The 25,247-nt window shown below is 44.6% G+C and overlaps 1 protein-coding gene across 1 annotated transcript in view; it reads left to right on the forward strand.

Moving 5' to 3' along the window:
• Positions 1 to 318: 318 nt before the first annotated feature.
• Positions 319 to 25,247, forward strand: part of LOC144827828 (phospholipase A2 inhibitor and Ly6/PLAUR domain-containing protein-like) — a 103,592-nt gene continuing 78,663 nt past the window's right edge. Inside the window, exons 1-3 of the mRNA XM_078685994.1 lie at positions 319 to 328; positions 17,073 to 17,219; positions 17,760 to 17,915. Of these exons, the coding sequence (XP_078542120.1) occupies positions 319 to 328; positions 17,073 to 17,219; positions 17,760 to 17,915 (313 nt within the window). The remainder of the gene's footprint in view (positions 329 to 17,072; positions 17,220 to 17,759; positions 17,916 to 25,247) is intronic.

Below are 25,247 nucleotides of genomic sequence, written 5' to 3' on the forward strand. Positions count from 1 at the left end.
ATGAAAGTAGTCGCTGTAATTAAAGTCTTCGTTTCTCGAAAAATTGAGTCTTTTCTCGGTGGGTAATTTAAATCAAACTCGAACTGCCCAAAAATTAATTTTCAATAGAAATATCTCCAAGATCCCAATCCATCGTCGCCATATTTATGTTGTATTTTACAGGAATAACAACATATCAAGGCAGGAGTTTGAGTAGAAGATTTATTAAGAATAAATCTGTAATTATATAAACCCACAAGAACAGGCTAAGGAAGAGCAATGCTGTCGTGTCCAAGTCACAGAATCGAATGACCCGACAGCAGAGCTCAAACATAGAACATGGAATGCGGTATGTGTCATTGTAGAATACAGTACACGTCATAGAATTGGAAATAAAAGGTACAGATACAACACAGATCCATCCTGTCATCCTGCTTGATTAATGGATTTGCATTTGCACGTGAAAACATTAAACAAAAAAAAAACAAAAAAAAAAACATGCCCGAGGTGCCAGAAGAGCTCAAGCCACACAGAGACATCTAGACATCCTCCTTAAGGGTTGTTTCCTCTGGCAGCCAAAGTATTTTACACGTAACTCCTAACATACAAAAGGCTCTCTTTTTTTAGAAATATATAGTATCTTAAACAGTAATGTGTTTGTGGTAAAATTGGAAAGGCACTATGATGGGCGCATTTAAGTATTTCCCCCTGTTAGCAATATGTTAGGGCTTTTAGCCAATGTAAGTTTTTATTTTTTCCCCCAAAAACTTTATTTGTTAGTCACAAGCAACATCAAGGAGGTTTTGTATTATTTTGCTTAAACAACATTTGTACCTTGTTTTAAGTTTTCACAGTACACTAGATGATTGTTTCTCTTCCTTCTCTCTTTTTTTTTCCTGTCACATTAGCGCAAAAGGTATATAACTTTCCATTTTGTATCCTGAATGGAGATTAAAATTGCTCTCACATCTTTGGTCTCTTTGTCTCACACTCTACACTTTTATTTTACACTCGTTATTTTTGTTTCACACTTTTTCTGCAGATGTATTATGTACTTCTTGGGCCACCCACAGCTAGCGCGGACCTGCGTTTGGACACATCTCTCTGATGTAGACTCACTTAGTCAACATCAGTCATAAACACAGGGCACTTCTCCCAATGATGTTTCAAACCGTTACAGGGCCAACTCTGTCTTTCATCCTTATGGGGTGGAGAGGAAAAAAGAGTACACCTAAAACGGTTAATATGAGCTCTGGAAGGCTCTAAAGTTGGTGGATGGATACTGTACACATGGTTAATTTTTTTATTTGGAGTGTTTAGGGTTGGTATTTAACAGAGTAATGGATGATGTTTGACTTGTTTTTTGTTGGTGCCTTTTAAGTCTCCAGTTCGGTACTACATTCTCCATGAGCGCGCGCTTGGCCCGTTCCCTCCCACTCGCATCAGACATCCACAAGCATCAGACATCCACAAACATAAGACATCCACAAACATAAGACATCCACAAACATCAGACATCCACAAGCGTCAGACATCCACAAGCGTCAGACATCCACAAGCGTCAGGCATGCACAAGCGTCAGGTATGCACAAGCGTCGGGCATGCACAAGCTTCAAGCATTCACAAACATCAGACATCCACAAGCGTCAGACATCCACAAGCGTCAGACATCCACAAGCGTCAGGCATCCACAAGCAACAGACATCCACAAGCGTCAGACATCCACAAGCGTCAGGCATCCACAAGCAACAGACATCCACAAGCGTCAGACATCCACAAGCGTCAGACATCCACAAGCATCAGACATCCGCAAGCATCAGACATCCGCAAGCATCAGACATCCGCAAGCATCAGGCGTCAGACATCCACAAGCGTCAGACATCCACAAGCGTCAGGCATCCACAAGCAACAGACATCCACAAGCGTCAGACATCCACAAGCGTCAGACATCCACAAGCGTCAGGCATCCACAAGCATCAGACATCCACAAGCAACAGACATCCACAAGCATCAGACATCCACAAGCATCAGACATCCGCAAGCATCAGACATCCGCAAGCATCAGACATCCGCAAGCATCAGACATCCGCAAGCATCAGGCGTCAGACATCCACAAGCGTCAGGCATCCACAAGCGTCAGGCATCCACAAGCGTCAGACATCCACAAACATCAGGCATCAGACTTTTATTTAAGTATTAATTATTCAAAAAAATTCAAAACCATTGTTATTTGTAATATCAATACATGTAAGTCACGTAAATACAACACATATTGCATTACAAATGCTATAGGTGTCACATTTGCGAAAGTTATAACTATTGGCATGGTAAATGACAAAGATTTTAATTTCGCTATTTTCAAAAACAAAACCTAAATAAAAAATGTCATTTACAATACCAATAGCTCAAACTTTCCTAATACGAGACCTATTGCATTGCAAATGCTTGTTTTATAAGTATTCACGGGTCAACAAACCTTTTATGATATATATACATGCTGATTTAGGTTACATCACGCTACTCCTTTTCTCTCCTAGTTTTAAGTAGGCATACATGATCTGATTAATATGACAAAATTGTCATGTACGATATAATCGCGTTGGTTTTGAACAGAAATTGGTATCTCGCATAATGTTTTATACCAGACACCATAACGTACGATGATCATACCGTAATTTCGTGGTGGCCGATTATGCTATAAGCCCCGTCTTGTGCTCATTTACATTGCAGGGACTGGCCAGATTAGATCTACCTTGTTTCTGCAACCGGTAGGCAAATTGAACCTACCTGATTTCTGCAACCAATAGGCACGAATTGTTCTTACTAATAGGTGCCGTTTAATGCTCATCACCTTGTTATAGGGCAGTAAGATTATGTGGATGCATTCCGAGTTGCAGGAGTCAAACCACAGTGATCTCACAGTGGTCTATTATTATTTACAGTATTTATATATTATAGCGAGATCAATTTCTATCTAGTAAGGCAAGGATGCTATCAACCGACAAAAGAAAATAATATATGCCCACCAGGAGCTACCTTATTATGACCTATTGTCCCGGCGTGTGAGGTCATAAAGTAGAGATACGGCCTATAGGGAAAATCAAATGGCATGTTGATGATTTATTGTACAATGCGTTCCCAGTCTTCTCTGCTGTTTAAACCACATCTAACGCTATTCAATCGTGACATGAAGAATTGTTCCAGTTTTTTTCTTTTAATATTCATGTTGCCCCCTCTTGTGTTAATATCAACAGTCTCCGGGCAGCACCAATGTAAATCTTCAATGGCATGGCCAGCTGTCTTCCAGTGTTCAGTTAGAGGGGCACCCTTTTTAGGTCTCGCCTGTCAATGCGCATGCACATTGAGCTTGCGAGACTATAGGGGCTTAAAAAGACTTTAACCAACTTGCGATTCCATGGCGATTCCTTGCATTGCCCGTCAAATTTAAGCTCAATGCGCAAGCGCATTCACATTAAAAGCGCGTGCACATGAAAGCGACAAGGCTCCCTCCCACGGCTATCCCCACCCCCAGCCGCCAGCACCTCCCCTCGCTCTCCCCGCACACAGCCAGGCTTGCATTTCTCCTCCTCTCCCCAGCCGCCAGCACCTCCCCTCTCTCTCCCTGCACACAGCCAGGCTCGCATTTCTCCTTCCCCTCCCCAGCCACCAGCACCTCCCCTCTCTCTCCCTGCAGTTTCACGGCTGTGTCTCGTCTTAAACCCGCATTTGAGATCTTCGCATTGAATACTAAAACCACCGCCTCAGCCTGCACAACTCATTTAGCAGAAAGGAACGGGCTGCAACTTGCAAAACTCCACGACTCCAAGCGCCACCGCCTCAGCCCGCACAACTCTTTTTGTCCCAGTGAAACACCCGCATTTGAGATCTTCGCATTGAATACTAAGAACAACGCCTCAGCCTGCACAACTCATTTAGCAGAAAGGAACGGGCTGCAACTTGCAAAACTCCACGACTCCAAGCGCCACTGCCTCAGCCTGCACAACTCTTTTTTTTCCCAGTGAAACAGACTATTTTAAAAAAAAAATATGCCAGCCTTCGCCATCTGTTCCCCAGCCCCCAGCCGCCAGCACCTCCCCTCTCTCTACCCGCACACAGCCAGGCTCGCATTTCCCCTCCCCCTCCCCAGCCGCCAGCACCTCCCCTCTCTCTCCCTGCAGTTTCACGGCTGCGGTGAGTAGGTTGACACTACGAGAGCAAACCACTACCAACAGAGCAAAGCTTGTTTGTATATGTAAATAAAAAACGAAGTTGACGTTTGGGTGCAGGCATGCCGATAGCGCCACTTCCATGCTGTTCCCTTACAATTGGCCAATTAACAAGTGTCAGAAGTAAACAGAACAGCGGAGCCAGGAGAGTACAAACTAGACATTACTCCTCCTTTAATCCTGCATCCTTTCGGCCGGGCGCGCGCCACGCTCTCTTTCTGTTGCCACACGCATTAAACTGCCCAGACAGCCTACCCCCTCCCTCTCCAGCACGCGCCACACTCTCCCTCTGTTGCTAAACGCATTAAAGTGACCAGGCAGCCCACCCCCTCCAGCGCGCGCCGCGCTCTCCCTCTGTTGCCACACGAATTACACTTAGTAGGCAGACCACCCCCTCCATCCTATGCTCCCTCTAGTTGCAGGCAGCCCACCTCCTCCCTCTCCATATGGTCGCTCGACTTTACTTTGAGCTTCGCCGCACGTTCTCCCTGGCTCCTTTCTGACCACGCATTGCGCCTTTTCCATGTACTTCCATGCCCCATAATTTACGGTCAAATACTCTTACTTTTGTTTTGATATGCAATCATGTGCTTTAATTTTAGTTACTTACATTTTTTTTTTACATTTTGAAATCTACGCGCCCACACTCGCTTCTACTTTTTTATGTAAACATACTCATATTCTCACTCACAATTTAAAAATCACTTTCTCGACAAACACCCACCCACACAGACCAGCTCTAATGCAGAGAATGCAATATATATGTCTCTTCCTTTAGTTCACCTAATGCAACACATATCTTCTTTCTGATCAAAAAACAATTAAAGTACGAGGAAAAATAACAAACGTCGCTGAGCACAAATGCAAGAAAATTGAGGGAAACTCAAACACATACATGTAACAATCATCTGATAGGGAAATTTACTGCAGCAGATCTAGTCGAGGGCACAAGATAAAAAAATAACCAATTATAAACTTAAGGACAGGAAAACAATATAAAAGGTAAGACACGCACTTATGCAACATGTTGCACTATTACGACAAAATAATAACCTTTGCCAATATATTCAATCGAATAGTTCACAATACAACAAAAATATTAATAATATGAACAACCAAAAGCTATACATTGCGTTCATACGCAGCAGAGACACCGTCAACTAATAAACAATTTACTTTAACGAAGACTTTTTTTTTTACCGAAACAAACACTAAACTAGAAAAAAATATACAAGTCAACAAATACATACCAAAACACAAAACAATATAAAAAAAAAATTACCTGTCAGGCGACGCAGCAGACAGCAAACCCGGCACGCCTTCCAAGAACGGCGCGGTCGACAATCTGGGGATTTCCAAAGTTACGCGCTCCAATTAGGACACTACGTAACACAACGTACCAATCTCATTGGCTGTGAAACATGTCAATCTAAAAAAGAACATAAACACAAAAAAACACTAGACCGCTACACTAACAAATGTAAGTAACGTTAGGGAACATTAGCATATCTGCCATTTTCATTTAATACACACACACACAAAATAAAAACAACACACATTTATATAAAAACACACACACATACACAACACACACACCCAAAAAAATAGAACTAAAACTCCACAATAGGAAATATACACACACACACCAACACATACACACAACAGCCCCCTCACCCTCACAACCCTCTCACCCTCACCCCCTCACTCCACCACACCCTCACACACTCACACCCCCTCACCCTCACACCCCCTCACCCTCACACACCCTCGCTCCCCTCACACCCTCACCCCCCTCACAACCCTCTCACACTCACTCTGCCTCACACCCTCACCCTCACACACCCTCACCCCCCCTTACCCTCGCACCCTCTCACCATCACCCCCCCTTTTATTTATTTATTTATTTATTTATGCATCTTTATATAGCGCGGACTTTACCCGAAGGTGTCACAGCGCTTCACAAAAGGAACATAAATGAAACATAATGAGAAACATTACAAAAGAACAGATTCCAAAAGGATACATTACGTTACATAAGGTAATAGTGACATTTGTGAGCAAACAAAATACATGAGGTAGTAAAAATTGTGAGCAACCAAAAATACATGAGGTAGTAAAGGTAATAGTGACAATTGTGAGCAAACAAAATACATGAGGTAGTAAAAATTGTGAGCATCCAAAAATACATGAGGTAGTAAAAAGTGCACAGGAGGAAAAAGTGACAAGTGTGCAGTTACAAGAGAAAACAAAGTATCATTTGAGGTATAATAATGCAAAAGGTGCTAGACACTCAGCCACAAGAACAAGCGTTATGTAGGCAAAGGAGGTACTTGTGCCAGTATCAAAGGTAAAAACATGTGAGGGGTAGCAAACCGTGTGTTACAAGGGCAAAGTGGTGTGTGCATGTTAAACAAGGGCACCAAACACAAGTACATGGAAAATACTCCAAAGAGGCAGACACTCCAACCCCAGGAATACCCTGGGAAGGCACTTCCATGGTCGTGGAAATTATCAGTAGTGGGAAGTCTTCCTCCAAATAACAAGAGGACGTGAATTACTTTTGGAGGTGTCTCTGGAGGAGGAGAACTTTGAGGTCCCTTTTGAAGTCCTGGGAGGAGGCGGTGGTCCGGAGCAGAGGCGGAAGGGAGTTCCAGATTATCACTGCGTTGCCTGAAAAGGATTGGGCCATTGTTCTCTCCTTCTTGAAAGTGGGAGGTTCAAGTAGAAGTTTCTCCGCATTGCGTGAGGGTCTAGAGCCTCCAGAGAGTTTCAGTTTGTTCGCCAGGTAGCGAGGAGAGGAGGAGTGCAAGGCTTTGTGGGTGATACAAGCGGTCTTGTAGATAGCTCTAGCCTCGAAGGGAAGCCAGCGGAGGGTGGATAACATCGGTGTGATGTGATCGCTTCTTTTGGCCCCATAAATGAAGCGAGCTGCTGAATGGAAAACAGACTTAAGTGGGGACAGGTGAGATTTGGGGAGGCCAGTAAGAAGAGAATTGCAGTAGTCTAGTCTGGAGAGGACCAGCGATTGCACCAGGGTTATAAGGTCCTGCTCCGGGAAGAAGTGTTGGATTCCCCAAAGAAGGCGCAGTTGGTAATGAGCAGATTTTGCAATAGAATTGATGTGGGGAATTAGATTGAGTTTTTTGTCTAGAATGACTCCAAGGGATGTTGCGCTGTCGACAATGATGGGTTTATTGTTTAGTAGATTCATCTGATCCATCCATGATTGAACCGGGGGGGGGGGAGAGAGTGAGGAGGAGAAGAGGAGGAATTCAGTTTTGGAGGGATTCAGAATCAGTTGATGAGTTGACATCCAGTTTTGGATGTAGTCCAGAGTAGAGCTTAGGAAGGAGAGATCATGGGTGGAGGCAACCTTGAGGTAGAGTTGAGTGTCGTCTGCATAGAGATGATAGTGAATCCCGGATTTGCTTAGGAGGTTTCCCAGTGGTTCTAAGTAGAGATTGAACAATGTGGGTGCAAGTATAGAGCCTTGAGGAACACCCTGACCTACCGCCACAGGAGAAGAAAGACTGTTTGCTATTTTGATCATTTGGGATCTGTCAGAGAGGAAGGATGCAAACCATTTAAGCACAGTGCCCTCCATGCCCATTCTCTGTTGAAGGATATTGAGGAAGGTGTTGTGATTGACAGTGTCAAAGGCTGCAGAAAGGTCAAGGAGAATTAGACAGGACCCCCCCCCCCCCGAATCGAGTATCCTCAGCGCGTCATCAACCACGTGCAGTAGGGCTGTTTCAGTGCTGCAGTTTTGCATGAAGCCAGACTGACAATTGTCAAGAAGATCATTGTCCTTGATATGACGAGAGAGTTGTTTTGCTACACATCTTTCTGTGATCTTCGCAAGGAAGGGAAGGTTAGTGATGGGGCGGAAGTTGTTGAGGTCCTTCACATCAGCAGTGGGCTTTTTAAGCAGAGGGGTGACCTGCCCAGTTTTGAAGGAGACAGGAAGGGAGCCTTGCCAGAGGGAGAGGTTGATCAGAGTGGTCCAATAGGAAAGGGAATAGGTATAGAAGTCCAAGGCAATGGCACTGGGGATAGGGTCAAGAGAATGGTTGGAGGGCTTTGTTTCGCGTATGCACTTGAAAAGGGCATCTTCAGATATGGGGTCAAAGCTCTGCCAAATGGCTAAGGATTTGCGCTCCTCTGGAGGTGTAGGATGAGCGACCTGATCCACAAGTGATTTCACTTTTTCATCGAAGAAAATAGCGAAATCCGCTGCTCTCTTAGTAGAATCCTCCACCTCGGAGGATGGGGGAGAGCAGCTCGGAGTCTTGATGAGATCGAATAGTTTTTTGGGTCTATTTTTGGCGGAGTCAAGGAGGGTTTTGAAGTCCGCCGCTTTCTCAAGGAAGATATGCTTGTGGTACTTGGATCTTGCTGTGCGAAGCATGGCTAAATTATCTGTGGAGGGCACTTGCCTCCATTGCTTCTCCAGGAATCTTAGCTGCTTCCTTTCCTCATAAAGGGATTTGTTGAACCAAGGTGCTGAGGGAGTGGACCTTATCCTTTTGCTTTTGAGTGGAGCGACGTCATTAATTTCAGCTGCAAGAACTGTGAGGCATTGGGAGGTGAGATCGTCAACAGCTATGTTTGGGTCTAGCCTTGGAAGTGATAGTAAAGCTGATTCACAGAGGGGACCGACATCAATATTTTTGGCATCACGGAACCAGGAGATGGCCCGTTTGGGTTGGCCAAGAGTTATAGAGTGTGAAAGTTGAAGAGAGAATGGGATGAGGTGGTGGTCAGACCAATCTACATGGATTGGGGTAGAGGTAGAAAGCATGCCTGCTTTAGAAATAACAAGGTCCAGGATTGCGCCCTTAGAGTGGGTTGGTTCAATGCAGTGTTGGATAAGCTCGTTTGTAGAGAGGAAGGTGGCCAGAGAGTTCGCAGAGGAGTCTTGTGGTACGCCCCAGTAGAGATTGAAGTCACCCACAAAGGTCTGATTGTCACTTTGTGTGTATTGGTCGCTGATGAAGTCAGTGAGATCTTCTATAAACGAAGGGCCACTACGAGGCGGGCGGTAAATGATATGGAATCTGAGCGGTGGACGGTGTTTCAATTGAAGCTCAAGAGAAAGGCATTCAAAGGTGAGGGAGGAACTGATTGGAGAAGCCTTAAGTTGGAGGGCGTTTCTAAAGATGACTGCAACACCTCCCTCCGTGTTGTCAGTTCTGTCATTCCTTAATATGGAGTAACCTGTGGGTAATAGGAGATCAAACATAGAGTGAGAGGTATCTTTGAACCAGGTCTCTAAGAGGAAGAGCATGTCAAGTTTGTGAAGGGTGATGGTATCTGAGATTTCAAGTTTGTGTTTTACTGCAGATCTGCAGTTGTGAAGCATACAGCGCAGCTCTGTCAAGACTGTTTTGGTGACGGGGGCACTTGGGCTCTGAAGGGTGATCGGGATATTGTACTTATGTGGGGGTGCTCGGGAAGGTTTAGGTGGATGCTTTGTTCTGACAGAGGTGATGGTCGGAATAGTGTAGATAGTGGGGTTGCTAGGGTATGTCTGTTGAAGGAGGGTGGCGTTCAAGGGCTTGTGTGAGTTAAAGACGTTTGCAGACGAGAGGTTGGGCTTGCCTGTATTGGGGTGAAGGGGCGAAGTGCATCTCATGGGAAGTTGGGAGGGAGTAGAGGTGCATGGATGGGTGGAGATCTTAGAGCATAAAAGTGAAATGGCAGCTGTAAGCTGGGAGATGGAGGTGATCAGAGAGCCTAGCGTATTTTCCAGTGAAAATGAGGCAGAGCACGGAAGGTTGGGTGGCTCGATTGAGACAAGGGGTGGTGGTATTGGTGGTGGAAGGCAGGGAGAGGTGGGGGGACAGGAGGTAAGTTGGGGAGAGGTGGGGGGACAGGAGCTAAGTTGGGGTGTGGGGTTCACAGGTGAAGTAAGTGAATTGGGCGTTAAGGGAGAGTTGTCATTGTTGGTGTTGCAAGAGGGAGAGGAGTTAAGGACAAGTTTAGAGGGAGAAAGGTGTGGAACACAGCGGTAGGGAAGTAGGAGGGGGGAGGCCTGAGTGGCGTTATGGGAATGTAGGAGGTTTGGGAGGAAGCGAGGTGCAGTAGTTGTGGAGGTCCTGTCTGTTAGGAGAGGTGGCAGTGAGGGAACGGTCATCTGGCAGAGTGAGGGGGGTTGAGAGAGAGGGAAGTTGTGGAAGGGAAATGGTCCTGCTGGGCCCGAGGGAGGGAGATGGGAGGGGTTACTGGGAGAGGAAAGGGGGTAGTGCAGCAGTACTGGAGGAGTAGGAGGGAGGAGAGAGATGCAGTGGGAATGTAGCGAAAACGGGATGAATGGCGAGGGGATGAAGGGGTGGAGAGGAGGGATGGAAGGAGGGATAAGGGGAGCATAGGGAAAGTTAATCGGGGGAGAGGGTTGGAGGAGAGGTGGACTAAGAAGGGGGGTGATAGGGAGAAGTATGGGGGAGGAGAAGAGATTTGAGTATAGCGATAGTGCAGATGGGACGAGGAGCGTATTCGCTAGTGGTAAGGCTGAAGTAATGTGGGAGGGGACATACTGTGAGGGGGAGGAATAGGAGATGAGGTAAGTTGGGGCGGGGAGAGAAGAGGACCGACCTGTGCTTCTCGAGAGTGCAGCCAATTGGAGTGGGGTCGGCGGGGGAGAAAGGGAGAAATGGGTGGAGCTGGAAGGAGAGACAGGGGGAAACCCGGTTGCAGAGGAGGGGAGTAAGGAGGGGAAGAGGTGGTCAAAGAGCGAGAGGCAGGTGTCTTTGCCTTGGATCATGACAGTACCGTTGTTATAGAGTGAGATAGTGAGGTAGCCATTGAAGCACTCAGAGGGGGAGATTTTTAGTTGTTTCCCATAAGGGATAGAGGAGGAGGAGGTGACGTTGAGGGAATTGTAAAAACTGTTGGACCAAGAGAGGGTGTCGCGAGTGAAGAAAATAAAATAGTTTTTGAGCCTCCCAAGACAACCATTGTAAAATTGATCAACAAAAAGGGAGTCCGGAAAACGTTCAATAGTGTTATGCTTCAGTCGTTTTATTGTAGCTTTAGACTGATCGGGAGGATAAATGATTTTGTAGCAATTAGCTCCAGACTTAACTCGAGAGGTGGCCATGTTGGGAGGATGAGGCGAGGAAGGGTGGGGGAGGGATGAGAGGGGTGTTATTGGGAAAGCGGTGGTGAGGAGAAATAAAAGGGCAAAAAGGGGGCGCATAATCCAGGCGTATATGGTGAGATAACCGAATTAATGTGCAGTCAGGGAAGTGAGGTGGGAATTTGTTGGGCCCTTCATCTAGGAGTATGAGGTGCCATCTGGCACTAGATAAAAGTTACAGGGGAAATATTTGCAAATAGTAGGGACCCATCACAGAGCAGATGAAGACAAAGTAGAACAGAATAAAAATGACCACCCAGTGACCATTAGAGAACACTGAACTTAGTACCAGCCTGCTAATAGAACCAAATTTGGTACCCGCCGCCATGTATGCCCCAGTTCTCACCAGACTACTATATGACCTTAAGCTCCTATGAGACACTAACGTTAGGGCAAAGAGCATAGGGTGGATCACAAGTTGATTAACAATGTCTAGAAAATGCATATCAACCTCGTCATCTTCAGACCACCTCTGATGCCGCAGGAGTCATGACTCAATTTGAACTGACCCCACGGAGAAAGTTGCTTAATAGGTGCAGCAGGCACTACTAGATGTGCACCTGTGAAAAGGTCTAAACACTGCAGCTGGTATTACTTACTGTACATCTAATTGATGGCCTAAACGGTGCAGCTGGCACTACTAGCTGCGTAGCTGTAAAAAAGGGGCCAAGCGATGCAGCTGGCACTACTTGCTGCGCAGCTGTAACATGCCTAAACGGTGCAGCTGGTACTGCTTGCTGCGCAGCTGTAAAAAGGGGCCTAAGCGATGCAGCTGGCACTACTTGCTGCGTAGCTGTAAAATGCCGAAACGGTGCAGCTGGCACTACTTGCTGCGCAGCTGTAAAAAAGGCCTAAACGATGCAGCTGGCACTACTTGCAGCGTAGCTGTAGGAGGCCTAAATGGTGCAGCTGGCACTACTTGCTGCGCAGCTGTAAGAGGCCTAAACGGTGCAGCTGGCACTAATTGCTGCGCAGCTGTACAAGTGTTAAAAATAAATACCACACAGTTAAAGAGTTAAGCGGATGGCAATTATGATGGAAGAATGCATTTCTTCTTAGAAGCCCGCAGGGCTGTCCGGTTGTTGCAGGAAGCACTGGCCGTGAAGAGGACACATCAGGAAGACAGACTGTTAGCTCAACTTAATACAGCTCAGTAATAGGGAATAAGTAATCTGGAAGACAGGCTGTGAACTCCCTTAATACAGCTCAGTAATTAGGCGCGCAGGTGCGCGCTGTGCGCGGCGACGAGGCGCTCACCTGCTCCCGGGTCTGCTCCCAGCTCTCCACCGTGTTGAAGGGCAAACTTGTGTCCATGAAAGATCAGACAGAGACAAAATGGTGTATCAGCAGAGGACTTGCTGCGCTGAAGAAAGTGAGAGTCTTCCCGCCCTCCTGTAGTGCTCAGCAGTTATCGGGCTCGATCACCGCACGTCTCTGTTCTCGCCTCTACTCTTGCTACTTAAACTGAGACCGGTGCCTCGATGCATCCAAAGCCAGCAATGGAGGGAGTGGACGGGGGGGGGGGGGCCCTTAGCACCCTGCAGAACTTCGTTTCACGTGGGAGTGCTCACCGGGGCATCGCTCGTCCGACCTCACTCGAGGGCCTCCCCCAGGGCATCCAATGTCTCCAGCGCCGGTAGGGGAGAAGCAAGGAGAGGCCCTCAGGTCGCCACAGCATTTCGCAGAATCACCGCGGCCGCCATCTTAAGGGTGAAAGCATTCGCCCTCCGCCCCTGGAAGATTCAGTCACCCGCCGCCACTGGATTTGCCCGGTGTGACTAGACTTTCTGCAACGCAGAATCGCTGCGGCCGGAATGTGGATATCACCGGTTTCTTGGAGTAATTCGTAATTCCCCCTCACCCTCACACACCCTTACCCTCATCCCCTCACCCTCACACACCCTCAGTCACCCTCACACCCTCACCCTCACACACCCTAACCCTCACCCTCACCCCCTCACACACCCTCACACACCCTCACTCACCCTCACACACCCTCACCCTCACACACCCTCAGCCTCACACCCCGTCACTCACCCTCACCCTCACACACCCTCACACACCCTTACCCTCACACACCATCACACACCCTCACCCTCACACCCCCTCACTCACCTTCACACCCCCTCACTCACCCTCACCCTCACCCTCACACACCCTCACACAACCTCACCCTCACACCCCTCACCCTCACACCACTCAGTGCTACAACACATATTGTGTTACAATAGGTGTCACATTTGCGAAAGATAAAACTATTGGCATTATAAATAACAAAGCTATTCATTTCGCTACTTTCAAAACAAGCACATTAATAAAAAATGTGTCCTTTACAATACCAATAGCTCAAAATGTCCTAATGCGAGACCTATTGCATTGCTGTACTTCTCTCCCCTGCTGCACTCTCCTGCTCTCTAGAGATGTGGCCTAACGACCAGAGCTGCCATCTAAGTCACGTAAATACAAAACATGTTGCATTCCAAATGCTATAGGTGTCACATTCGCGAAAGTTATAACTATTGGCATTGTAAATGACAAAGCTATCAATATAGCCATTTTAAAAACCAACAAATAAATAAAATATTTGTCATTTACAAGACCAATAGCTCCAACTTTTCAAATGCGAGACCTATTGCATTTCCAATGCTTGTTGTTATTTCTAATTGCAGACCTATGTTCATTCAAGCGAATGCAGATCTCTCTTGAGGTTTCACCTACATACATCAATTGGCACGGGCATTTTATTAAGTAGATGACATTTCTTGTTCGACAATTCATGAAATTCTTAATATTTATTGTGACATTGGTGTTAGTAATACTGCTACCTTTAATGATATTGTCACAATTCACACAACCTTTGCACGGGAATGTGCCTGTAGGCAAAGGTGCATTGTTAATACATGGTTGAGTCTCATTTTTGCTTTCCCTGTAGGTGTGCACCAAGCTGTTTCTAATGGTGCGATTCCTTCTAAATGAGAACCTAGGTTTAGGTAATTTCTCTTTCTTATTATTAGTGACTATATGCCAGTTTCTATTGACAATGTTTTTTATTTTGGTGCTGACCTGGCTGTAATTAGTGAGAAAACTTATTGGTTAGAGTTCTGTTGTAGGTGTCTCCTTACTTTTAAATAAGTTCTCTCTAATAAAATATTTAGCCCGTTTGTAGGCGTGGCGAACCAACCGCCTCGGGTATCCTCTCCCTATGAATTTATTTTTTGGAGCCTGGGCATGTCTATCATAATCTTGTAAAGTGGTGCAATTCCCTTTGAGTCTTAAGAATTGCCCAAAGGGAATATTATTTTTTTGGCAAGGTGGATGATTGCTTTCAAAATGAAGCATGGTGTTTCTGTCTGTCGGTTTGGTATACAGCCGTCTGTGTGTTTGATTATGATGTCTAAAAACTCACATTTTTCATGATCTCGGTGTGAGGTAAATTTTAAATTGTTATCACCCAGGTTTAACCATTCAATAAATTCTGTGAGGGTGTCAGAGGTGCCTGTCCAAATAAAAAAAGACATTGCCAATATATCTTGCCCATTCCGATATATTTTCATAGAATGGTGTCGCTTGGTTAAAAATATGTTTTTCCTCAAACTGAGAGACATACAGAACGGCCAAGCTGAGAGCACAAGTCGCTCCTATGCTGGTCCCCTTGACCTGTTTGTAGAGGTCTTTATTGAACAGAAAAATATTATTTTTAGGGACTAGTGTTATGCAGTCTACAATGAAAGTTTGATGGGCTGTGAGGTCTCTCCCCTCAAAACTTAACAGATCTTTGATCATTTCAATCGTGTTATCCTGGGGAATATTAGTATAGAGTGACTCTATATCTAATGTAACAAGGATTTGTGTTTTAGGATTAAAACTGAGGTACTCTACTTTCTTAATGTTGGTGGTGTCCTTAGTGTATGCATTTTTTTTCGTGACTAAGGGCTGCAAAAACACATCTGCATATTTGCTTAGCGGGTCTGTTAAAGAACCTATGCTTGATACAATTGGTCTCATAGGAGGATTGGACATGTCCTTGTGAATTTTTGGGAGACCATACAGTGCTGGGATAATGGGATCAGTGTTAGTTAAAAAAGCAAATTCTTCATCACAAATAATCTCATCGTCTTTGGCTTGGTTTAGTAATCTGGTAATCATCTCTTTTAATTTTGACCATTCGTTTCTGTTCGATGGTTTGTAATGATCTTCATTGTCTACTAGCAGATGCATCCAATTATTATAGTCTGTCATATTCATACTTTATCACTAAGTCTGCACACTGTTCAAGGTTCCTTAAAGCAACGGCCTCATCCTTACTTAGATTGTAACTTATAAAAAAAAAAATTAAAAAAGAAAGTGTGTTTTCCCTTGTTTATTTAGAATTAAACATCCAGTAGCGAGCCCAGGCATGGCGTCTTCCAAAGCAGACACCTTTCATTTTAGCATGGAAACATGGGTTATTGAACATGCAGCAAGGAATGAATTGTTATTCCATCAAATGCATGTTCATAGCATATTCTTTTGTTCTGTAAAATTGTCATGAAGTTAAGGTAATCCTGAATATGCAAAAACACAATCAGTTATTGTTTAGTTCAGAAATCATTCTAAGCTACCATAAACACTTTAACCATGCCTCTTAATAATTCTAATATTTCATTTATCTTATTCATTTGCTTTTCAGGCTTCTTTCTTTTTATTTTGGTAGAACGTTTGAGGTTCTTAAACACATGCTGCCCAATGTACTAAAGTGGGCGGGGGTAGATCATATCGAAGGGAGGGCAGAAATTCTCTCAGACTGCTGAGTTTTGCCCTCTCTGCATTACACTTGTGATTCAGAGTTGTGGCACAGTTTTTGTCACGTGCATTTCGTCAATTTAAAATTGTCTAGTGCGAGCAAGACTTTGTGTCTCCTAGCGTGAATTTCTGGGGCTAAAACGCCACCTGCCGAGAATTTGGCAGTCGCTGTAGGTCGCAACCGTTAGTGTTGAGAAAGCTGCCTCTTGAGTAGAAAATCTACTTGAGCAGCAGAAAGAAGCAGCGCCCTCTGGTGCACGCTTGGTGCCATTCACACTCATTTGAAAGTGCTGAACAAGCTCCGGTGCTAAAAATCACTGCAAGCAGTGCAACGTGCCAAATTCTGCAAACTCGCTGAACTCTGAGGAATCTTGCAGAGTTTATATATCTCTGCCCATTTCCAGAATGGAGCTCTTCGTGCTCCACCCACCATTAATCATATCTTAGTAGATCTGGCCCTGTACTGCTCTCTCCCTTTGACACAAAGCAGCACATCAACTTTAGTTGCTGCTCTTTGTTGAGTCAAATGTTAGTAATTCTATCCCTAGTCTTTACCTGTCTCTAAGTTTGTCTTTGTCTCAGTGTATTTGTATCTCTTGCTATCTGCCTCTGCCCACCCATTTCTCTGTGTCTGCCTGACACTTTCTTTCTGTTGTTATCTTCATTCTGCCTCAGTTTTTGCATTTCTCTAGTCTTCGTTTGCCATTTGGGGTTTACACTCCATCTCTTTTCTATGCCCCAAAGAATATAAAACTCTGCTACATTCAATTTCCATCCTCTCACTACTAGTTGCTGGTGCATTTGTTTTGTATTTATTTTTGCATTATACTGTGCACTAGAACTTTCTTATCTTCTTCTTATCCCCCCACTCTAGGCACCAAAGGCCATGTTTTACACCTGCATTGTTTTTTTTGTTTTTTTTAAATAAAAAAACAAGTGATATACAGAACTTTCTATTGAATTTCTCTTTCCTGCAGATTGCCTATTATGTGAGCAGTGTTTCGCTCTCCACACCAGCAGCTGCTCGGGCATCATAAAGCAGTGCCCACCTGACGTCACTCACTGCGTCGCAGGACTAGAGAACGACACAGTGGGTGAGTGCAATGCGCTGCATATCTGTAACACATGACCCCATTGGCAATATTGTGGCCATTGATTAAGGTGCCTGCAAGCTTCCTGTCTGACCTCCAGAATGACCCACCCTTGTGTCCCCATGGCACTAACTTCTGTTTGGCTAATATGTGCTGTCTGGTCTAAATTACACAATCCTCACACCCAGAGCTCTTTCTTGCCTGATTTCAAACTCATAATTTGCAAAACATTTATGGAAGAAAACAAGCTCAGGAATGGCAGAATTGTGGTGGAGGGAAGTGTGACACCCAAATCATAAAATATTCAGAAAAATTTATTGCTAAATTACAATTGTCATGTGATGAATAACATAGATCTATGGGATTGTTTTTTTAAATTAACACACTAACTTTTGCTCGAACACATTAAAGATGAACAAGTAGTCGCTCTACCTGTTTCATCACTGTTAAATCACCAGACTCCTTAAAGATGAGCATGTATGTGCTGCAACTTATACTCAGATCTGTTTTATGCTACATCAAATTATACTTTTTTTCAAACAGAGGGTGATGTTATTCTAACTGCATTCAAGGACTGTCTGAATCCTTCTCAGAAAGCAACCTGTGGCAGAGAGTTCTCCATCAAAACCTCAGTGGTTTCGTTCCAGCTCACAAGAACGTGCTGCGACTCCGACTTCTGCAACAGAGGGGATGTGCAGGGTATGTATGATTTGTGACTCTGAAAACTGGGATGGACATGGTACATGCAATCTGTGACTCCCACATCAGTAATGAAGAAGATACGAAGGGTATGTGCAGTCTGTGACTCTAACACCTGTAACAGAAGGAATGTTTTGTCTGTGACTCTGATATCTATAACGGAGGGGATGTGTAGGGTACATGCAGTCTGTGACTCCCACATTTGTAATGGAGGAGAGGTGCGGGGTACATGCAGTCTGTGACTCCAACATCTGTAACTGAAGGGATGTTCAGGGTTTCGTGCAGTCTGCGACTCCCACATTTGTAACAGAAGGTGTGTGCAATGTACATGCAACCTGTGACTCTGATACCTGTAAGAGAGGAGTTGTGCATGGTACGTACAGTTGGTGACTTTGAAAACTGTAACACAGTGGATGTGTAGGGTAAATGCAGTCTGTGACTCGAACATCTGTAACAGAGGGAATGTGTAGGGTACATGCAGTCTGTGACTCCAACATCTGTAACACAGAGAATGTGTAGGGTACATGCAGTCTGTGACTCTAACATCCATAACTGAAGGAATGTTCAGGGTTTCGTGCAGTCTGTGACTCACACATTTGTAACGGAGGGTGTGTGCAGGGTACGTGCAACCTGTGAAACTGATATATGTATCATAGGAGATGTGCAAAGTACATATAGTCTGTTAATCTGACATATGTAGCAGAGAGAATGTGCAGTGAAGGCACAGTGACAGAGGGGGAATGCAAGGCACAAACAGTATGTGACACCCATATCTATCACAGATCAGATGTATGTGGACCATAACGTTTGTGACTTTAAACTGTGACACAGGTGATGTGCAGGGTGCATGCAGTCAGTAACTCTGACATCTGTAACTCAGGGAATGTGTAGAGTACATGCAGTCTGTGACTCCTACTTCTGTAATAGAGGAGATATGCGGGTACATGAAGCCTGTGCCTCCAACATCTGTAAAAGAATGAATGTACAGGGTACTTGCAGTCTGTAACTGATATCTATAACGGAGGGTATGTGTAGGGTATCTGTAGTCTGTGACTCCCACATTTGTAACGGAGGGTGTGTGCAGGTTACGTGCAACCTGTGACTCTGATATTTGTAACATAGGAGATGTGCAGGCTACATGTGGTGTGTAGGCACAGCAACAGAGGACGTATGCAAGGTACAAACAGTCTGTGACTCCGATATTAATAACAGATCAGATGTGTTTGGTACATACAGTTTGTGACTCTGAAAAATGTAGGACAGGGGATGTGCAGGGTACATGCAGTCTGTGACTCCGACATTTGTAACAGAGGCGATGTGTAGGGTACTGTAGTCTGTGACTCCCACATTTATAACAGAGGGGATGTGCAGGGTACGTCCAGTTTGTGACTCTGACATCTGTAACAGAAGGGATGTGCAGGGAACAAACAGTCTGTGTCGCCATCTGTAACAGAGGGCAAGTGAAGGGTGAATATACGTTGCCCCTCTGACCTCTTTAGCAGAGGGAGTAGCAGAGTAGGTACAGTAACAGAGGCAATGTGCACGGTAAGTACAGGCAGTAAAGGTGAGTGAGGGTGTGTTTGGAAGGACGCGGCATAGGGGAGCAGTGGGGCTTGTGAGAGTGTGATCGGGTGTTTGGTGTTTGCAGTGTGTGTTGTGTGTGGTGCATGCAGAGGTTGTCAGAGGGTGCAAGAGACACAGGAGAAAGACCCTATGGTGTTGTCTGGAGGGCTTTGGCCATAACTCAGGGACGAGCAGCTGGGTTGAGGTGCGCTGGGTGAGCCGATGACCTCTACAGGGACTCTTGAGACAAGGGCCGTGACTAGGACCTTGGGATGCCTCTGAGAAGGGGCTCTTGAGACAAGTGCCTGAGCAAGGATCTTGGGATGCCTTCTGGCAGGGACGCTTGTGAAAAGTGCCCAGTCAAAGTCTTTGGGATGCCTTACGGCAGGGACACTTGTGACAAGTGCCGGGACAAGATCCTTGGGATGCCTACCGCTTGGACTCTTGAGAGAAGTGTCTGGACAAGGTCTTTTGGATGCCTCACGGCTAGGACTATTGAGACAAGTACCTGAACAAGGTCCTTGGAATACCTTATCACAGGGACTCTTGAGACTAGTGCATCAACAAGGTCCTTGGGAAGCGTTTCGGCAGGGACTCTTGAGAGAGGTGCCCAGACAAGGCCCTTGGGATACCTTACAGCTGGTACTGTTGAGACAAGTTCCCGGACAAGGTCTTTGGGATGAAGTATGGCAGGGACTCTTGAGACAAGTATCTTGAAAGAGTCCTTGGGATGACTCACAACTGGGACTGTCAGGGCTCACAGTAGGTTTTTCCTCCTTCCAATCTCACTCACCCAAGCGCCTGACACAAGTCTTACACGCGTAGCCTCCCACTATCCACAGTAATTCATCTTGCCCCTCCGGATAGGTTTAATGGAGACCCGTACAAAGCACACATTTTTTATAACACAATGCTCTCTGCATTTTATGTGCCGCCAAACGATTATCCCCGATGCTTAATCCCAGGTAGCTTTCATCGTCTCCTATCTAAGTGGGGATGCCGCTTCCTGGTCTATGCCACTTGTTACCAAGGATGATCCTATTTGCTACAATCTAGACAAATTCAAGAAAGAATTTCTCCAAATTTTTGATAGGAGAATGGCAACACAGTCTTCAGACAACGAGGTGTTGGAGCTAAAATGGAGAAATTGAGAACTTGTGTCATACTTGGCCCAATTTAACAAACTGGTGGTCTAAACCAACTGGCCCAAAGAAAAAAGAGCAGCTGTATTTTATGGAGGATTGCAAGAGGAACTGAAAGACGCTTTGTCTCAAATTCCAAATTGTCCTACTGACATCTCCGAATTAGTGGACTTAACCCTAGAAATTGATTATCGACAAAGCAAGTGGAAAGTAGTTCCTCGTTTTGATCGGGTAAAAATCGAGTCCACATGGGCTGTGGAGAGTTCTTCTGGAGTAGAACCCATGCAGATTGGTGTTGTCAGAGGTCCACTCTCGGAAGAGGAGAGAGACAGGAGAAGACAGAATACGTTGTGCATGTATTGCCGTGGAAGTGGACATTTTGTCAAGAATTGTATAAAGAGACCTAAATTGCCAGCGAAGGAAAAGGAAAACTAGTGGCACCACCTGAGTTGGACTGGTGGATACGAATGAATGAACAACTCCACAGAATCAACAGTTGGCAAACACTCTACAAGTCTCCTCACCCCATTTGGTTATGACTGTGACATTAAGATTCAGGGATAATGTTTTGGCAGGAATTATGGTTATGGTAGATTCTGGAGCAACAGGCAATTACTGCAATCATAAATTTGCTAGTCAAATTGGACTACAGGCAATCAAAAAGGAGAATATTGAAAAAGGTCAGAGCAGTGGATGGTCCTGATTTAACTCCAGGGCCCATAACCAGTCATACAGAATTGGTGTACATGAATACAGTAGAAAGACATCAAGAAAACTTGCAGTTCAACTTAATAGATGCCCCCCAATTCCAATAGATTCATGGAGCACAACCCACAAATTGATTAGGGAGCTCAAACCATTCAAATAAATTCGGAATATTACATAGGAAATGTTTTGATTCCCCAATAAATCTCACTCAACCTAGTGCAGTCGCTCAGTTATGTGAAAATGGAGGATCGGTGTGTGTTATACAAACTACTATTGTACCAGAAGAGTATCAAGACTTTGCAGATGTTTTTGATGAGGTGAAGACTGAGACGCTATCGCTTCGCTATCGATTGTAAAATGAATCTTGAACCAGTGGCTAATTTGTCGAGCAGCAGGGTCTACGCCTTGATAGAGAAAGAGAACATTGACTTAAAGGAATACCTTGCCTGACCATCTGAGTCATCTGTCTCCTACCCTTTTTGTACCAAAGAAAGGGGGGTTTCTCAGGACTTGTATTGACTTTAGGGCGATTAACAGGATAACAATTAAGAATTATTGCCAGTTACCCCTAATTTCCGTACTGATTGATCAGGTGAAGAAAGCAAAGATATACACCCGTCTAGATCTACGAGGAGCATTACCATTTGATCAGGCTTTGGGAAGGCGACGAGTGGAAGACCGCGTTCAGGACTTCAGGCCTTCCCGAGTATCTGGTCATTCCGTACAGTCTTTGCATCGCACCAGCTGCCTACCAGTACTTCATCCACGATGTCCTAAGCAAATTTATTGATCGATGCGTCATAGTATACATCGATGACATACTAATTTATTCTGACTCAGTCAAAGTTCCTCAAAACCAGGTCTGAGCTGTTTTACAACATTTACGAGAAAACTCGCTATACGTTAAACTGAAGAAATGACTGTTCAACACAGAGTAGTGAAATTCCTGTGCTTCGTATTATCACCTGCAGGTGTGAGAATGGACGAGCAGAAGGTGAAGGCTATAACAGAGTGGAAATCTCCTACCAGTGTCAAGGAGGTTCAAAGCTTTATTGGATTTACCAACTTTTACCCCTGATTCATTCAAGGACTCTCCCAGAAGAGTCTTCCTTTAACTCGACTTCTAAAGAAAGGAGTTCTGTTTAAATGGTCCGAAGAAGCTGAAGATGCCTTCAAATCGACGAAGGACAGCTTCACCACAGCACCTGTTTTACTTTATGCAGATCACTCCGAGCCTTTCTATCTGGAGACAGATGCTTCGGATCTGGCCATCGGAGAAATACTTTCATATAGGCACAAAGATACGGGACAGTTACACCCAGTGGCGTATCGCTCCCGTAAGCTCAATCCAGCGGAATGTAATTATACAATTACAGAGAAAGAACTCTTGGCAATCAAAGATGCCTTCAAAGATTGGAGGCACTATTTAATGGGAGCTAAACACACTGCAACGGTGTTTGCGGATCACCGCAATCTGACTTTTCTGCGATCCGAGCATACACTCAAGCCACAGCAACTGCGTTGGTCTCTATATTTCGCAGACTTCGATTTCGTAATCATCTTTCGTCCAAGATCTAAGAATGGAAATGCTGATGTACTCTCTCGATTAGACACCGAAAATCAAACTCCTGTCATTAAAAATCAAAAAATCATACCTGAAGGTAAAATCATTGGAGTTATCTAAGCATCACTTTCAGAATATCATGTCAGACCTGGAGATGGAGAACTGGGTCACAGAAGATCCTCAACGTCTCATTCACAACGGCCTTCCATATCATGGCACCACCCTGTATTTACCTACCAAGGAACTCCAGTTGAAGGCAAGGCAAGAATGCCATGACAACCCTCTGGCGGGCCACACAGGCGTCTCCAAAGCCGAAGAGTTACTTAGACTTAGTTTATGGTAGCCATACATGTGCCGAGACATTAGTCAATATGTTCTGGGCTGTGAAATTTATGCACGGGGAAAACCAGACAGGCATGTTCCAAAAGGTCTCCTACAATCCATGCCAACCTCCCCACATCCTTGGCACACGATCTCCCTGGACTTAATTGTAGATCTGCCCTCTTCTTATGGTTATAAAACTATTCTTCTGGTAGTGGGCTAATTTAGCAAGATGGCACACTTTGTACCTTTCAAGGGCACGCCCACTGCTAAACAACATTCCCAACTTTTCAATCAGCATATCATTCACCTATATTGTATTCCAATGGTAGTCATTTCAGAGAGGGGGTCCCAGTTTCTATCAACATTTTAGAAGGCCTACATCAAAGGCCTTAATATAGACCAATCGTTATTCTACCAGTCTTCACCCAGAAACTGATGGCCAGACTGAACGCATTAATCAAGAACTAGAACAACACCTATGGCTTTATTTGTTAGATGAGGAGGGTGATTGGCCTGACCATTTATGGACAGCGGAGTTCTTCTGCAATAACGCTTTAAATCTATCTACTAGTCACTCTCTTTTCTTTGTAAATGCGGGTAGACATCCTAATTCTCATGCTAATTTTGATAGGATAGATTTCCCAGCTGTCAAGATATTGATCAACAGATGACTAATCCACCACTCTGTAATCCAGAACTTGTCAATTGCGAAGGATAGTTATTAACACTTTGCTGATCGTAAATGTAAAAAAGAACCTGATCTTCAAGTAGGAGACTTGGTTTGGTTGAGCACTAAAAATCTGAGACTCATGGGTTCCCGTGAATTCCAGCCTCGTTTTATGGGTCCCTATACCATTGAGAAGGTCATCAACGCTGTCACTTATCAATTATCCCTCCCAGGCACAACTAAAATTAACCCAGGGGTTCATATTTCTCTCCTCAAACCCATTCAATCAGGTTTGCGTAGAAGTTCTCCTCCGGATCCATTAATCCTTAATGGTGAGGTGGAGAATGAGGTTAAACGCATTTTAGATTCACAATTTATTCGTAATGAACTCTTCTACCTCATTGATGTGAAAGGGTATGGACCTAATGAGTGTTCTTGGGAAAAAAGCACTGATGTCCATGCCCCCCATTAATTAGAGCCTTCTATGCCAAATTCCCTACCAAACCACGACCGGAGGAAACCCCGTTGGGAGGGGGGTACTGTCAGGGAAGTACACAAAACATGATAAATTACAGGTTAACCGGGTTATGTTCCTTTGTTCACTGCAAATGCCCGCAGCTACGCAAGTGAAAGAGATTTGACCCACCTGTTTTCTCTCAGCTGAGTGAAAAAACCAAACTAACGCATGCACAACCTGTCCACGTGCCGTGTAGTTTGGAGTTCATTTGGTAAAGAAAAAACAAGCCAAATAAATAATAAGAGGTTTAACCAAGTGGGACAAATGAAATCAGTATTGTAACCTAGTTGCACCCATAAAAGTTACCGAACTAAAGTTCAATAGAATCCTTTCATCTTCCCAATATAATTCTTAGCATAGAGCTGCACAGTTAATTCAGTGGAAAAGAAGGTTTATGGCAGCACATTCAGAATTAACAGAAAAGATCAAAAAGGAAGTTCAACCACAGTGAGTACAGTTAGATGAAGTATGGAATAATACAATCTCCCTTAGATTAATAAATAAGCAGATACTTACCACGATTTCTCTTGTATCATAGCCGCCAACTAAGAACTGCAGCAGGACGTTCCTGAAACAGAAAAAGAAAATAAAACAGCTAAGTGAAAATCTTCTCGTACAAACTATATAACTATATGAGAAGTAAGAAGAGCAGTAGGCTTCCCAAATTCTCCTGGTAAGATAAGTTTTCTAATGTAAAAAGAGAAGTGAATCACAAGGAAGTTTAGAGTATATGCTAAAAGAGTATTGCATACAGGTCTGCAAAAAGTAAGAAGAAAAGAAGGCCTTGCAAAACAGGCAGAGCGCAGGAAGCTGTCTCTTCTCTGTCCCCAACCCCTTTCCCTCCTTA

The sequence above is a fragment of the Lissotriton helveticus genome, chromosome 4_1 (assembly GCF_964261635.1).
Source record: "Lissotriton helveticus chromosome 4_1, aLisHel1.1, whole genome shotgun sequence".
NCBI classification, from domain to species: Eukaryota; Metazoa; Chordata; class Amphibia; order Caudata; family Salamandridae; genus Lissotriton; species Lissotriton helveticus.